The sequence below is a fragment of the Malania oleifera genome, chromosome 5 (assembly GCF_029873635.1).
Source record: "Malania oleifera isolate guangnan ecotype guangnan chromosome 5, ASM2987363v1, whole genome shotgun sequence".
Taxonomy (NCBI): Eukaryota; Viridiplantae; Streptophyta; class Magnoliopsida; order Santalales; family Ximeniaceae; genus Malania; species Malania oleifera.
Genome location: NC_080421.1, coordinates 89,915,838 through 89,934,182, shown reverse-complemented (window position 1 = coordinate 89,934,182; position 18,345 = coordinate 89,915,838). Strand labels below are relative to the sequence as shown.

General features: G+C 34.4%; 1 protein-coding gene across 1 annotated transcript in view; it reads left to right on the top strand.

The window, feature by feature from the left end:
• LOC131156748 (mediator of RNA polymerase II transcription subunit 33A-like) overlaps positions 1-18,345 on the top strand; it is an 85,184-nt gene that overhangs the window by 61,024 nt on the left and 5,815 nt on the right. The window contains exons 8-11 of the mRNA XM_058110667.1: positions 9,643-9,757; positions 9,868-10,029; positions 11,495-12,149; positions 12,458-12,664. Coding sequence (XP_057966650.1) covers positions 9,643-9,757; positions 9,868-10,029; positions 11,495-12,149; positions 12,458-12,664 — 1,139 coding nt within the window. The remainder of the gene's footprint in view (positions 1-9,642; positions 9,758-9,867; positions 10,030-11,494; positions 12,150-12,457; positions 12,665-18,345) is intronic.

Below are 18,345 nucleotides of genomic sequence, written 5' to 3'. Positions count from 1 at the left end.
GATTAAAATATTATTTTAAAAAATTAAAATATTTGAAAAATGAATAAATAATGCTAATGAATCAGAAAAAATACTTAGTTAATTATATTGTTCCAAAATATTTGTTATATAAAATTTTCATACAAATGAAATGACTAAATATATCTTTAAAAAATAAAATATAGTTTAAAAATTGGCTTGAATCAGGTGGTTGGTCGAATTGTGGCTCTCTTTCTAGGTCTAGTTAAATTTCATATTTAATAACATAGTAACTTGGATAAAATTAGAAAAAAAAAAAACAGTGAATTGACTTGATCAAAGGTCAACCAATTAATATAAATTTGGGTTTTCTTTATCCATTTAACATTCATATTTTACCCACAAAAGAACTAAAATTCAACTTTATAATTTTAATTTATGAATTATCATATTTTAAAATTTTAGTTTATTTTTTTAACACTGCTTAATAGCCTATTTGAATTTAAAAATGTTGAACTATGTTCATTTGTTTTATGAAGTGTTTAGTCATTAAATTTTTATAAAAATTACATCTAACAAACATTTTGTAGCATTATAATTACTAGACATATTTTTTTGATTTATTAGTAATTTTTATTTTTTATATATATAATTTAAAAATTTTAAAACAATAATAGAATTATTTTGTCATGTTGATGTCAATTGGTTGACCCAAAGTGATTGGACTGGCTAAACCATTCAATTTGAGAATCGGTTAGGTCTCCGATTTGTTTATTCAATTTTCAACACATTATACTAGCTAATTTTCTTAATTTAATTTATTAAATTGGTATCATTTTAAAATATCATTTTATTAAGGGTAAAATTTATTTTTTTCACATATATTTAATGGTTGACTAATGGTCAACTAGCCAAATATTCATTTTGTCAATAAATTTAATAATCAAGGAGCTTTTTTGGTAGTTTTCAAAAATTCAAGGGGTGGAGTGTCATATTCAAAAAACAAGGGGTGGAGTGTCATATTTGGAAAACTTAGGGGGTATTGTTGGATTTTCCCCTAAAAAAGTTAGACAATTTTGTACTAACTATAATTTTGAAAAATGACTTTTTTTTTTCTTTTTCATTAAAAATATTATGGATTCACCAAATTAACCGAAAATTTTCATTAACCGAACCAAACTGAAATTCCATACTAACCAAATTCAAAACCAACCGAACTGAATTTCGGTTAAAATCGGTTAACCGATTTAAAATTTTAATATATATAACATATATAAAATATATAATATATAGTTGTTTGTTATTAATGTATACTATTTAACCGAATTAACCGAACACAAAAACCAAACCGAAAATTGGAAATCGAAATTCAACAAAAATGAAAACAAAAATGAACCGAATAAATTTTTGATCAAACTGAACTGACTAAATTTACTTGATTAATTCGGTTAATTCAATTTTAACCGAATTATGCTCACCCCTAAAAATTATAGCAAATAATATCAAATGTTGAAAAAGGATTCAAAACTGTGATTCCTACGATCATTTTGTGTTGCTAACAAAATGCATTGCATTCCAGAAGCAATTCCGTTCCTGTTTGATTTCATTCCTCCCATGTTTCGTTTCTTGCTTGAATTCTATTTCGCAAGCCAAGCAAGGTTTAGTTCCTTTATTTTATTGCTCGTCCTATTTCATTGGAGAAGGCCCACTTCCGGGATTTTGCATGTTTTTGAGTCTCTCACTCATTAGAGTGTAGTTGGTTGAGTTTTTTGTTGATTGTGATAGTTTTTGTGTCTTTTTCCATAAAAATCAAGTTTTTCATGTTTTAAGCAAACTCATCCATGTTTTCCCGAAGTTTTCAAGTTTTTCATAAAGTTTTCCAAAAATACTTGGAGTTATACATCCATGATGTGTCTTTTGGGTGTTCTCCAAGTTTTACATGAGGTTTCAAGGAGGGATTGTGGTTCTCCCACCAAAAATCCATAAAGCTTTCAAGGTTTTACAATGAAAATCATTCTTTCAAAGTAATCACCTATGAAATGGTTTGAGGGTGGAAGAAATGGTTTTTCTGAGTTAAAACTTGTTTGCAATCTCTGTTTCTATAGAGTATTTATTGGAAAATCAGTTTTCTAATCAAAGAATAAAGAATTTTTCAATAAAGGTTTCAAGTGATTCAAAAGGACTCAAGTGTTTTCAAGGGATTTTTCAAAACATTCACCAGAAATGTTTTCTAAAACTCATTTTGAAAACGTTTTTGGAAGTACAAGTGGCTTGATTCCTCCATTGGAGGATACATAGGCAGTCTACCATGGTAGATTCAGCCACAACAACCAAAAACTTTTGGTTTTCGTTACTTGTGTTATTTTTCTTTCTTTGTTTGTTATTTTTTCTGATTGTTTGAGGATTTGATAAGGCAAAAAATAGTGGAATTCCCAAGGGACTTTTGCCTCCACATGAATTCCATGAAATCCTTCTCAAATGGAGAAAGGGATAAGAGAGTTTGAGGTTTTACAAAATGAAAGAAATGGAAATCAGCATAGGCCGGTCGACCGCCCTCTACAGATAGTTGACCGTTTGATGTTGCAAGTTCAAAATTGGGCTGTTTTCTGCTTCTTTTGTAAAAAAAAAAAAAAAAATTCATGTTTTTTAAGGGAACACCACCCACATAGGGTAAGTGCAGCAATTGTCGTTGGAATGGGTGCTTTAGGATGTTAGGACTTCCAAATCTCAAATGAAAGAGATTTGGAAGCTTGCCTTTCCTATCACAATGGTACTCCCGGACCGGACTTTGGAAGGAAAGTTTTTTTCCTTTATTTTAACCTTTTCTAAAAATAAAATAAAGTGATTCCTTATTTAATTAAATGAGTAAGATAACCAAGGAGGGTTATGTTACTTAGATTTCATACTAGTCACCGATTGTTGGCAAACCAAAATGGGTCTTCAAAACCCAATGTCGACACTTGTCAGTTTCAATTTTCTTACAACAAGAGAATTTGGTATTTTGATAGTTCAAATACTATCTCTTGGTTATGTCCTTTTATTTTTACCTTGTGAAGTCCATAACTGATCGTCCTTTCCTCCTAAATCATTTTATTTGAGGGCCAAGATTCCTTTCAAGGTTAAGGTTTCTATTTGGTGCTTGATTTTGAATAAGGTAAATACTAATGATTATTTGTAGAGGAGAAGGCCTAATAAGGTTTTATCACGTAATCTTTGTGTCTTGTGCAAGCAGAGTAGAAAGACTGCTGGCCACCTTTTTTGGTGGGTTGCTCTTTTACTTGGATTGTGGAATTACCTTTTTAACTTTGTTAAAGAAGAATGTTCGCTTGGTCTGAGCAATGTGGAAGAGCTGTTTCTTATTAGATTTTGAGGTTTTGGCAGAAGGAAAGATTCTAGAATTTTATGAATTTTTGCTTTAATGGCCATCATGTGGTAAAAATTTTTAAGGTGAAACCCTCTTGAGGTGTTTGTTTAGAAAGAGGGTGGTTTTTATGCCTCTCTTTGGTCGTTAGTGCCAGGTGCTTTTTTAGGAGTTCCATTGTCTCCTATTCAGAGTGACTGGTGATCTTTATATTGATTTTTTTTTTTTACTAAGTATTGATGTGTTTTTTTATTTTTCCTCTTTACATGGATTTCTCATCCTCTGCTTTGCACTTTTTTTCTCCCTTCAATAAAAATTTCTTTTCTTATAAATAATAACATTGAAAGAAATACAGTAAATGTCCCAAACAAAACAATTGTTTTTTAGGGCGTATATCTCAAAATGACTTTACGATGAATGTAAACAATTGTTTTTTAGGTCATATATCTATAAATCACTTATGAAAATATATTTGAGTATAGGATATTTCCATGTAAATCATGATTTTGTCTTTTGAAAAACTCTTAAGTATGAAGCTTATGATTTAGTGATATCCTATATGCTCTATGTACTAGTATGCTCATGCAATTGCTTAACTCTTGCTAAATAAACTTGCTCGAATCAGAACTACTAAAGTTACAATAAACACTACCTCGAACACTCCCCATTATACATATGACTTTACATTTGCTTTGATGGTTGTGCTCGAGTCCTTTTGAATGATTGTCCACTTTGATCTTTCCTTCTTGAATATCCACTCGATATTTGCCTATGAGAATGTTCACTTGATCTTTGCACTAAAACTCGTATTTGTGTGATTTCGCCACTTATACCTGGCACAGCTTCATATGTAAAGATTAGTTTAACTTAGAACCACTAATGGGTTGTTATAATCAAATTACGACAATTAGGATCATGTAGCCACCCAGGCTAACAAGCGTGAAACAACTCCAAAAGTCACTTGAAAACACAAGAGTGAGCCCCTTCATGTTAGTTCATTCTAATGTTTTGGGGTCCTAGTCATGTTAGGAAGCAAATGGAACATGATAATACTTTCTCAAGTAACAAGGTTCACACTCTGAAGTAGACACAAAACCCAAATCTGAAACCAACTGTTTTAATTTGTTCAAAGAAGGATGATCAAGAAGACAATGGCTCTAAAGTGGTGTGGTGGCACCATGGTGTTAAAAGTTAGAAAGTGATAGTGACTCCCTAGGGTTTTAGGTTTTAGGACTAGGTTAATTGGTACAAATCGATTCAGTTTTCTCCAAGACTGATGACCCAACCCAACTCTTTAGTTTTTAATTTTCAAACTGCTCTCAAAATGGTTTTTATAATTTTTAAGTATTAAATTTAATATATATGGTCCTTTTGACCCATAACTGTTTTAGAGAGAATAGAGGGCTATTAGCCCATAAAGAACAGGCCCAACTAGCAAACATGACATTGTGTCACGGTATAACATTGGATGTGTACTAGGGAGATCTTAGGCTTATAAAGATGATTTGGGCTCCGACTATTTAAGGCGCAGTTTATTGGACAAGCCTGTGAGGCCAGTGGACCAGAGGAGACAATACCTCACCAGAGTTGGGCCCAAGACCATTACACATTTGCCATAGGCCATGAGCTTGGAAGAAACCATTGCAGGGTTGGTTTATATAAGAGGGGGAGGGCTTTCCCATCTTGCAAACAGTTGTGGGACAATGTCAAAAGGGAGTGTTGCACTGCTGCACACACAAACTAAACAGAACAACAAACAGCCTTTTGAAATGTGAAAAAACACCAGAATATGAACAAGCAAAGGTTCCTCTTCTGTAAAATGCTTCCAAGATCCATCCCCCCTTGGCAGAATATGATTATAAATCTAATTTTTTGTAAGACCATAGCATAACATTAATTATGTATATAAATATTTTTAAAAGTAAAAAAAAAAATGAACAAAGAACTGTTAAAAAACATAATATTTAAAATTTAAATAATAAAAATGGGAATTTGATTTTTCATTTTTTTTTGTTCGGTTTACTTGTACAACCAAAACCAAAATTGAAAACCGATTTTGAAAAGATTGAAAACCTAAAACCAAAAACTGTAACTGAAATGCTGAATGGATTGGTTTTGGTCCAGCTCTCAGGTTTTCGATTATTTTTGTATACCCCTACTCAGGACCATGCTTGTATCATCTTAAAGGTAAGTAGTAAGTGGAATATCTACTCAACAATAATATTTCGCTCTATTTGTAATATCTCTCATGTACATCATAATGACAATGATACCCTAATTAACATACAGCTGCGGTAATTCATGCGAAATGTGATTGACTTGTTGGTTGATCATAGACAATACAGGATATTTGTTTGGAAGTTGAATTACCTCAAAATTAGACATCTCTTTTTTTGTTTTAAGTGTTGTCAGTTAGTTCCTTGATTCCATGCTTTTACAAAAATGGGGTTGGTGACCAACCTAGTGAAGCCATGGGTCAGTTGGACCAGTTGTAAATGTACTGGTAAGTCAACCTGCCAGTCGAACTGGTGACATGGTTTTAAATAAAGGTCGTGACCGTTACGTAACAGTTTTTTGGGTTACCGATACCATTACACACCGCGAAATCGGTAGGCAGAAAAATCACAGCCGTAGCAGCCGTTACGGACCATGACCGTTACGTAAAGGCCGCTACGTCCGTTACGTAACTGCTATAGGACTGTTACACCAAAAAATTATTTTATTTTTTACTTGTTCTTCTCACTTTTTTCCTCTCTTTCATATATCATTCTCAATATACCTAGTAGCAAGAGGGGGAAAAGATTATAATGAGGATGAAAATGATACAAAATTTACTATTTCTTTAAATACTAACAATAGATGCATTAATTAGCAATTTGAAAATACTAACTTGTTAGAAAAATATTTTATTTTGATAATATTAGTATTGTGATATTTACGTTCTATATTTTTCAACTTCAACCTTCTTTCTTTTCTAACTATTTCATATTTGTATTATTCGTATGTCTTATGTGTCTAATAAATTAATGTAGTGTATAATGTATTTTGTTTTATTAATTAATTTAGCGCACATAAGAATTTGTCACAAATAAGAACAATGAAAAGTATAAATACGTGCACACACATAATTTTTCTATCAATGGTGGTTTAAAACAAATGTAAACTTGTTGCCCTTACCAAATAACTTAGTTACACGAACTAAAGGATCCAAAATACACTAAAACTCTTTCTAAGAAAGGCTAAAAGCTTAAAACATGCAAGTACGCTAATATGCATAAGGTTGTGCGTGCTTCAAAAAAATCCACGGCCGTTACACCTGCTTCCCATTATGTAACATCCGCTACTCCCGCTTCTTGTTACACCCATTACCGTTACGTTACGCTACCTGCTACCGCGATTTAAAACTATGACTGGTGACATCAACATGTTGTCATATATATATTTATTTATAATTATATACATAAATAAATGTGTAGTTATATATTATTTGTAAAAGTATAAGTAATTATACATATTTTATATTAATCATTAAATGTACATATATTTTTCTTTTATTTTTACACTTAAACCTTTTCTTTTTATACTTTTTTTAAAAATTAATCTGCACTCCACAAAGATGCCACCAAACCCCCTCTCTTCTAGCAAGAATACTTTCTTTCTTTAAAAAGTCAAAAAGAAAAAGAAGGAATTAAAGAACAAGCCCTCATTTCCCTATTTAGAATGTCTAAAAGAGGATAAACTAATGAATGCATTAAATGCTTTGAGGGTAGTAAGTGGAATTTTCCAGTGTAATCATGCTCTCCCCATTTCATTTTTGTTAAGGCTTGATAAGCATTGTTTACTCCCACAGCCTAACAGCTTAAGCTCTTAGTTTAAGTGGTGATCTAACATGGTATCAGAACTATGGCTGCAAGGAGGTCTTGAGTTCTAGTTATGTTGCCCAAGTTTATTGTTTGTTTGTTAAATTGCCTGTAATGGGTTTTCTTTATTGTTTGTTTCTCTCTCCACATGCAATCAGATTGCAAGTACAGGGTAGTGTAAGGCTTGATATAGATTGTTGGCCACATCCTGTCAGCTTGAGCTTTTAGGTAAAGTGGTAATCTAGCAATTTTCATTTCTCTCTCTCTCTCTCTCTCTCTCTCTCTCTCTCTCACACACACACACACACACATACACGTGCACTTGAGTTCTCTCTTTACTTGAGTTGTGTTGTAGGTTGCAGTTGGCTGAGTATGATGATGCAGCAAAGTTGAGGATGGCGGTAAAGGGCGGGGTGATTGTGATTATGCGGCCTTGCTTGCCTTCTCATCTGCTCCTCTTTTCTCTCTCTCTAAAATTTTATTTTTCTTTCAAATTTCTTGGGAAAATGGTTATGTGGGTGATGTAGGTCCGGCCACCATCAAGTTAACCTAGTGGTAGGTCAAATTTTATTTTGAAAACAAAATCCATACAGGGTCTACCCAAAACCAACCTTGGCACATACTTGTTTGGATTAGGTCTCCCGTTTTTCTATTTATTGCTCAATTCTCGGGTGACTGGACAAGTGCCCAGTTTCAATCCATACCAGCAGTCCATTCTAGGTTTAAAACCATGCTTGATTCTCTCCATCGGAGTCACTGGGATGTTGTTATTTGTATCTTGCGATATCTCAAAGGCTCACATGGGAGAGGTCTCTTTATTAGGACTTGGGCCATGTTCTTGCCCAAGGACACATGAATGCAGATCAGGCTGAGTCACCCTCTTACAAAAGATCCACAACAGGATACTGTGTGTTTGTTGGTGGTAAGTTGATATCTTGGACAAGTAAGAAACAGACTCTGGTTGCACCATCAAGTGCTAGTCTCTATATAGGGCTATTGCCCATATTTCCTTTAAACCTATTTGGCCAAAGAGTTTGCTGGAAAAACTTGGTTTTCTACATTTGCTACGTATGAAATTGATATGTCACAACCAAACTACAATTCATATTGCCTTCAGTCCAGTTTTCTTGAGAGGAGCAAGCAAATTGAGATTGATTGTTATTTTATCTGGGAGAAACTTGTCAAGAAGTTCATTGCAACCACTCACGTGAAGTCCAAGTACCAATTTGATGTTTTGCTCACCAAACCATTTGGGGGTTCCTTGGTTGAATTTCATTTGTAAAAAACTAGGAGCATATGATATCTATGTTCCAGCTTGAGAGGGGGGGGGGGTGTTTACCTTATATTATTACTGAATGTTAGTGGTATATTGGTAAGGATATTATGATTATCATGTTGTACATGAGACTATAAATATATAAATAGGGAAGGAGAGCTATCTTTGAGTAAGGTTCTCCATTTACTTTATTTTTTTGCTAGATTGGAATGCTTTGTGTAGAAGCTTTTGTGGCAGCTGAGTACTGAACTACTATTATCTTTAGGTTTTAACATCTTTTTTTAAAAAAAAAAAATTAAATAACTAGAAAATTGCCCCAAACTATGTGAAAGTCATGATGATGATAGCGGATGAAAAAATTATTTCTTATATGCTCTATAGAAAAGTGATTTTGCACAATCTTCCCTATAAAGCAACATTGAAATAATTAAATAAATATTATTATGTGCACATTGATTTAAATTGGGTTGCTTTTTTTAATATGTCACAAATACTTGTTATTTTTTGTATATTTTACATGAAATTTAGACATACAAATTTATTTTAGTGGTTGGTTGAACAAATTTTAGCAGTAGAATTCCTATACAAATATGAATACAGTTTATTTAATAATTATGTTATTTAGTGAATCTTAATATATTAATTGTAAAGTATTATATTTTAAAATGCATACGGGATATGTAATGCCATATATTACAATTATGAAATAAAATTGGCTTAAATATAGTTGCACAACTTGATAAACAGCAAATAATTTACTTTTGTTTGGTGGTTGGGCAAATATGTAGGCTCTTTGCTGAGAGGGCAAGGGGCAAGCACTGAAGTCTTTGTTTTGATAGAACTAGTCATATGATTTTATGACTCAATATTTTGCTGATATATCATGCATTGAAGCAATACAGAGCATCTGTCTATTTTAAGATATAAGATAAGATATGCTGTGAGGATGTCTTTTGCTTTTGTTTTTTATGTGCCCATTTTGCTTCATGGCAATGCTTATTGGAACATGTTCAGTAACTCTGCTCAATTAGCTATAAGATTCCCCAGTTATGTTGATAATGACCTAGTCTTCAGTTATACCCTTCCCTTTCCTGAATCCAGGCATATTAGATCCTCATTTTTTTTTGGGGGGGGGGTAAATTTACTTGGCATTGCAACTGAATTTAAGTTCATGGATTTTATGGAAGCTTATCAGAGATTGAGAAAGTTTACAATATGGCAATTAATGGATCAGACAATGAGAAGATATCTGCTGCTACCATTCTTTGTGGAGCATCCCTAATCCATGGTTGGAATATACAGGTAGCACTGTGTTCTGTTTGGTTGACCTAAATGCTTGCTTTTCTTCTCTTTCGGTTGAAAAATCTTCTTCAATCCATTTATTCAACAACATTTTTTGTCTATGTTCGCAGGAACACACTGTTCTTTTTATTACAAGATTATTGTCACCCTCGATTCCTGCAGACTATTCTGGAACTAACAGCCATTTGATTGGTTTTGCTCCATTTCTGCATGTTCTAATCCTTGGGATATCCTCTTTTGATTGTATTCGAATTTTCTCCTTACATGGTTTGGTAGGTTGTTCTTCTTAAGTTTTATAATAATTGATTTAAATATTGAACATATAAATGTATATGTTAAAAAACAACATACTTATCAATAGAAAGTCTACAAAGTAACATACAGCCAAAGTTCTTATCCTTATGTTATTGGAAAAATGTGAATGGTTCTGTTCCTTGTAGAAATCTAAGCAAACAACAACAAACCAAGCCTTAAGTCTCACTAGTTGGGTTGGCTACATAAATCCTTTTTTGTCAATTTATGTGATCATGGATAATTTCCTTCGACAAATTCAATGCTATTAATCCTTTCTTACTACCTCATTCCAAGTTATTTTAAGTCTATCCTTGTCCGTTCTACTGCCACTCACGGTAACTAACTCACTTTTCCTTACCAGTGCATTATGTGGCCTTACATTGCAAGTGTCCAAATCATCTAAGTTGTCCCTCTCTTATCTTTTACAGGAGCTATGCATAACTTACTGCGAATATGTTCATTCATTAATTTTTTAACTTTTACTTTTTGGATATGTTGTTTAATAGTCGACTAACATTCTGATCCATATAGCATAGTTGGTCTTACAGCTGTCCTATAAAACTTCCATTTTTATTTTGACAGTATTCTATAATCACACAACACACTTGAAGAAATTCTCCATTTTACCCAACTTGCTTTAACTCTATGCATTACATCTTCTTCAATTTCTTCTTTAACTTGCAGTATAGATCCAAGTTATCAAAATCTACTAGTGCCATTGATTTCTTCATCATCAAGTTTAACCTTGTCTCAATATTCCTCCTACTATGACTGAAAATTCATTCCATATATCTTATCTTATTTCTACTTATCCTAAAACCTCTAGATTCTAAAGCTTCTCTCCATAATTCTAACTTAGATTCTACTACACCTTTAGTTTCATCAATTAAGACAATATCATCTGCAAACAACATACAACATGGAACCCCATTTTTGATACTCCCAATCAGTTTATCTATCACTAAAGCAAAAAGATAAGAGCTCAAAGCAAATCTTTGATGTACAACTATTGTGTTTGGAAATTCCCTAATCTCTCCACCTGCAGTCCTTAAATCTAGGCAAAGAGTTCCAAAAATTTTCTCTGCAATTGTAGAACTATAAATTAAACAAAAACCTATGCTTTTCTCCATTTAAGCAATTTTCATTTGTGGTGGAGACAGAGCATGTCAGGAATACACTAGCCCTATGTAAACTGATAACGCGACCTTGTTTGCATACATGTGAAAATGCATGCAGACATGCAAAGGCGTCATCAAGCCAATGGTTTAATGTTCCAATTTAAATTTGTTTGACAAACATGTTCACAACATAAGATACGGTGAAATCAATGCTTGATAACTTCATTTAAATAAAAAAGAACAAAATCATAAGCAAGGGGAGTCTATAATTAGGGCAGAAGATTCTGCTGGATGGGAACTAATGCTGTTATACTTCTACTGCTAGATTCCACAACTTGCAGGTGCATTGATGCCAATTTGTGAGGTTTTTGGGTCTTGCATGCCTAACTTATCATGGACTCTTATGACTGGGGAAGAAATATCTGCGCATACAGTATTCTCCAATGCATTTATTCTTCTATTAACACTATGGAAGTTTAATAAGTCACCACTTGAACACATGATGGTAGATGTGCCTCCAGTGGGATCCAAGTCCATTCCTGAATACCTCCTATTGTTGCGGAATTCCCAATTAGCCACATTTGGAAACATGAAGGATCAGACCAAAAGCTGGGGAGTTTGTAGAAATCAAAGTCTGTCTATGGAGCCCATGTTTATGAAATCTTTTCCAAAATTAAAACTTTGGTACCAGCAGTATGAAGCATGTATTGCTTCAAGCCTCTCAAGTCTTTCTCCTGGGACCCCTTTACATGAGATTGTTGATGGGCTCTTGAACATGATGTTTGGAAAAATTTGTAGTGGTGGTAAGGACTTGATACCTACAACTTCTGAAAATTGTAGGTCTCCTGGAAGAACTGAAAGTGCCTCTTCTCAACTCAAGTTACCTGCATGGGATATCCTTGAAGCTATCCCTTTTGCACTCGATGCTGCTTTAACAGCCTGTGTCCATGGGAGACTATCTCCACGTGAACTGGCTACTGGTTAGTCCAAGTTGCTTCACAAAGTCGTATTATTTCCTCTCTTTTTTCTTCAAATTTTTATGCATGAAAAACAAGAAAAGAAGCCCAACATTCTCTTGAATTTACTGTTGTATTGTTGGGAGAGGGCTACAGCTTGTTTCTTCACCTTTACCTATATTTTGTAAATTTCCTTTCCCTCTAAACAACGATATTTTCTGTTTTACAAACCATAGTGCAATTTACAATGCCTATACAAGTTTTGCTCAGAAATATGATTTCACATTTGATCTCATATTAAATTTTTTATACTTTTATGCTACATTTCTCAGGGTTGAAAGATCTTGCTGATTTTCTTCCTGCATCTGGGGTAACGATTGTCAGCTACCTTTCAGTTGAAGTAACACAAGGTGTGTGGAAGCTAGCTTTTATGAATGGAATTGATTGGCCAAGCCCTGCTGCAAATATATCCATGGTGGAGCAAAAGATAAAGAAAATTTTGACTAATGCTGGTGTTAATTTCCCTAGTCTTGCTACAGGTATTTTCTTGTGACCTTACTAGGTTAGAATGTTTCCTTGCATGCTACTGTTTGGGCATGTTAAATGGCTGATACATGCCTGCTTCAACTGCAAAGATTGGAAGTGTTTTAGCTATGACTTCTGCACTGAAAGACTCATTGCATTCATTGGACATATTAGGCCATCTAATATATTTGTATTCTTGTGTATATCTAAAAAAATGTATTTGTAATTCATGGAAAGTGAATTGTTAGACAGTTGTATTAAATTCTTCACTAATATATATGTTACGGTTTCAGTATTCTTTCCCAAACAAAATGAAGGAAAAAAAAAATCACTGAATGTCTTCAATTTTGAATGCTCAAAATGGCTTTCAAACATATCTTCCTGTCCTGTGGCATAGTATTAAATTGATTTTTTTTTTTCCTCATATATTAAGGGAGGGTAATTTCTTTGCTGATTCTCTCGCAAAATTGGGAGTAGGGAAAGAAGCCCCTCTTGTGCGCTATCACTTATTTTATGTGACGAGTTCTATAGGCACTTCTTTTTCATAGCTGCCAAATGGGGGCTGTTGACATGTATATAAAGAATTAGGGTGGGGGGGGGCGGGGGTGGACGATCGATTCTTTTTACTTTGCTTAGTTGTTCATGGGTTGTAGAAACATAAAAAGAGAGGATTTAGCCTGTAAAATATACTACATGTTACGGATGAAAGAGGCACACAGCAAAGTTATGTGTGATAGGTAGGTAGTAGCAAGGGCTATTTGTCTTCAGGCAGGTGTGATGGTGTCACACAGGTCACAATGAAGGGATGCTGAGTGGGTCTGAGTGTGTGTTTGGTGTGAGGGATTTTTTGGGAGCATATGGTCCTGTGTGGGTTATTGAGCTAGGCCAGGAGAGAGTTGGAAATTGGGGTAACACAAATGGGGGACTAGGTAACACAAATGGGGTACTAAGGATGATTTTGGCCCCCTCTTTTTTTGGATGAACTTCTCCTTTTAAAAAAGTAGATGTTGATTATAATACATTTGGTAAACAGCTTTTTTGACTAATGAAAAGCTAGTTTTTAGCCTTTTTTAGCGAGCTTCTAAAAGTTACAGATTGAAGCTTTTGAAAGCTAAAGGCAGAGAGGCTGACTTTTTTCTAACAAATTATTATGTTCAAGGAGTGTCCTTATTTACTTTTTTGAATATTACAAAATTATCTATGCATTATATATGTCTCCTAAAATTACATATCCAGATTGATTGTTCTAAACATTTTAGATACATTGCAGCTTTTTCACCAAACCTTGAGATGGAAATTTTGTAGCAGCTCCTCAGGGGGCAAATAGTTTTTACAGCATCTAGAATTGTCTTGGTTAAGGAAGAAAAAGAAAGATGGCAAAGTTACTTTAGTTAGCTATTTAATGAAAACCAAATAGAAAGCTTAAACTTAGAATTGGAAAATGAGGAAAAGACTAAAAATATGAGATTTATTCGCAAGATTAGAGTTAATGAAGTTAAGTTTGTCTATAAAAGATGAAAAATGAAAAACCCATACGACTGGATAACATCCCGATTGAAGTTTGGAAATGCTTAGGTGATAACAGAATTATATGGTTAACTAGTTTATTTAACACACTTATAAAAGCTAAGAAAATGCTAGATGAATGGAGGAAAAACACTTTAATACCTATATACAAAAATAAAGGAGGTACTAAAATTTTAATAACCATCGTGGAATTAAATTTATGAGTCATATGATGAAATTATGGAAAATGGTAGTTGAACAAAGATTAAGGCTAGAAATAATGTTTCAAAAAATCAAGTTGGTTTTATACCTTGGAAATCTACTTCAGAAGCTATATATCTTTCAAGAAAATTAATGGAAAAGTTTAGGAAAAAGAAGAGGGACTTGCATATGGTATTTATTGACTTAGAGAAAGCATATGATAGGGTACGTAGGGAAGTTCTATGGTGGGTTTTAGAAAAAAAAGGAGTTTGTAGTAGGTATACTTGATATACCCCAAACATATCACCTACCTAGAGGAAACCAGAGCACAACATTAATGAGGGCAGTTACCACCCAAGTCAATCGCCTGGCCGGAGCAATTGATGCCCGCCTTATAATGACCAGAGCAATCCACGCCAACGGGGTAATAACCGGAGCGATTCACGCCCGCACCATAATTCGCCAATAAATGGCATATCACTCTCGGGTCAAACTCTTTCACTATAAATAGGGACTTGGAGAAGAGGCTAAGGTATCTCATTCTAAACTCATCTTTATTGTTGCTTACAACCTCTCTGGAGCAATCCCTTACTTAGGCATCGGAGTGATCCCCCGGAGTGCACCCCGGGTCCTCCAAACCACTCTTCTTTCATCCTTTCTCAGGTGATCGAGATCGGAAAGCTCATCGGAGGTCATTCGACATTTTTATTCTACAACAATACTAATGTCATTAAGGATATGTACGATGGAGCAATGACTAGTGTAAGGATTATAGGTGGAGAGACTAGAGAATTTCTCAATCACAATAGGTGTACATCAAGGATCTGCTTTGAGCCCCTATCTTTTTGCTTTAGTGATGGATCAACTGACTAGGAGTATTCAAAATGAGATTTCATGGTGTATGTTGGTTGCAGATGAAATTGTATTAATTGATGAAACTGGGGGTAAAGTAGAGTCTAAGTTAGAATTATGGAGAGAAACTTTAGAATCTAGAGGCTTTAGGATAAGTAGGAATAAGGCAGAATATATTATAATTTTAGTAATAGTAAGAGAAATATTAGAGACAAAGTTAAACTTGATGATGAAGAAATTAATAGCACTAGTAGATTTCGATACCTTGCGTCTATTATGCAAGTTGAAGGAGAATTTGAGGAGGATGTAATGCATAAAGTTAAAGCAGGTTTGATAAAATGAATGAGTGTTACAAGTGTGCTTTGTGATCGTAGAATGCCCTTAAAATGAAAAGAGAAGTATTATAGGATGACTATAAGACTCGTTATGTTATATCGATTAGAATGTTAGGCGACCAACAAACAACATATCCAAAAAGTAAAAGTTATCGAGATGAAAATTCTTAGATGGATGAGTGGTATAACATTGAAAGATAAATTAAGAAATGAACATATTCCTAGTAAGTTAGGAGTAACTCTTGTAAAAGATAATATAAGTGAGGGATGACTCAGATGGTTTGGGCACTTGCAATGTAGGCCACATAGTGCACCGGTGACGAAGACTGAGTTAGTTATTGTGAGGGGCAGTAGAAGGGGTAGGGGTAGACCTAAAATAACTTGGAATGAGATAGTGAATAAGAATTTAGTAGCCCTAAATTTGTCGAAAGAAATTGTCCACAATCGCATAAATTGGCGGAAAAGGATTCATGTAGCTGACCCCACCTAGTGGGACTTAAGGCTTGGTTTTGTTGTTGTAGAAGCAACTCCTTTTCATAAATTATTTTTTCAAATTTCTTTTTTCATCAGAGTGATTGTGAACTAAGCCTAGGTGGATTAGGAGTGTACGGCATGACGCTTTTGTATCTGGGTATAAGAGGCTCCATATGAGGTATTTAAGTTCATTGGTTGGAGACTGTTAAGATTTGATTAAAAATGAATGAACTAACATGAAGATAGGTCTCTCCCTCTATTTATAATACAAATTTAAATACATTCTAATGACAATAATACCCTTACTCTCACTAATTAATATACTAACACACTCAATAATAATAATACTAAAAGACATATATAATCTCTAAAACTCCCCATCAAGCTGGAGCATAAGTGTCATAAGCTCCTAGCTTGTTACAAATGAATTTAACACGAGCACCCTCCAAAGCTTTGGTAAACAGATCAGCAAGTTGCATATCCGACTTCACATACACGGTTGTAATGAGCTTCTACACAAGTTTCTCCTGAACAAAGTGGCAAGCAACTTTAATGTGCTTCATTTGCTCATGAAAGACTAGGTTGGAGGCAATATGAGGAGGAACTTGATTATCACACATCAACTTCATAGGCTGAGAATGCAGAAAACCCAATTCTTCTAACATGTTCTTCAACCAGACTAGTTCATAAGTAGTGTGAGCCATAGCTCTATAGCTTGATTCAGCACTTGACCTTGCCACCATAATTTGTTTCTTACTTTTCCAAGAAACCAAATTACTACCTACCAAGATAGAGTACCCGGTGGTGGATCTCCTACCCAATCTGCATCTGTATATCCATGGATATAAACGTGACTCTAATCACGATATAAAGACCTCTCCCAGGTGCACCTTTGAGATATCTCAAGATGCAAATTACTGTGCCCTAATGACTTGACCTGGGAGAATATAGAAATTGTCTCAAACCTTTGTTGCAAAATATATATCCGACCGAGTAACTGTAAGATTATTCAACTTTCCAACAAGTCTCTGGTATTGTCCAGGATTAGGCAGCAAATCACCCATATTCGACATTAACTTGTTGTTAGGATCCATGGGCGTATCAACCGGTTTAGATCCCAACAAGTCAGTTTCATCTGATAGATCAAGAACATACTTCCTTTGTGACACAATAGTTTTGATACGAGATCTCGATACTTTTATACCCAAGAAGTATTTCAACGGTCCCAATTCTTTGGTCTGAAACTTAGTTTGTAGAAAAAGTTTGAGACTCTGAATACCTTATCATCATCACATGTAATAACAATATCATCCACATAAACATCCACATAAACAACAAGAAGGATTCTACTTGATAAAGTACGACAATAAAACATGGAATGATCCACAGTACGCCGTTGAACACCAAACTCAAGTACTACAACACTGAAATGACCAAACCATGCTTTGGGAAACTATTTTAAACCATATAAAGCCTTCTTGAGCTGACATACTAAGCCTGACTCCTCCTAAGCAACAAATCCAGTTGGTTGCTCCATATAAACCTCCTTCTCAAGGTCACCATGCAAGAAGGCATTTTTCACATTTAATTTATGTAAAGGCTAGTGACAAGTAGTAGCCAAGGAGATTAATAGACGCACTGATGTAAGTTTGGAAACTAGAGAAAAAGTATCAGAATAATCCAGACCATACACTTGAGTGTATCCCTTAGCAACAAGAAGGGCCTTTAGACGAGCCACAGAACCATCAAGGTTGGCTTTCACAGTGTAAACCCAGCGACGACAAACCACAGACTTGTTAGGAGGAAGAGGTACCAAGTCCCAAGCACCATTTTCATGTAAAGCATTCATCTCTTCAACCATAGCATCCTTCCACCCTGAATGTGCCAAGGCTTCTTAAACAGATTTACAAAGGGTAATAGATGATAGAACAATGACAAAAACAATAATAAGAGGGTGATAAGGAGTCATAAGAAACATAGTTGGAAATGGGGTGTTGAGTACTTGTGTGTTTACCTTTACGAACAACAATAGGAGAATCAACATCATGGGAAGTGTAATCAATAGACGAGGAAACCAAAGCCATGGTAGTAGAAGCTAAAGGGGATTCTCTTCCTTGGAGCCGCCGTCATGAATACACCTGCAAATTAGGATGATCAAGGCGATGAGAAGGACTCAAACCACATGGAAACTCAGATGGTTGGTTGGGCAAGGACAATGAAATTAGGAATAGCTTCCCAAGAGAGGGGGTGAATTGGAATCTTTTTATATTTTGATGATTTTTAATCCTTTTTCTTTAGATACTGAATAGAACAAAACAAATAATTTA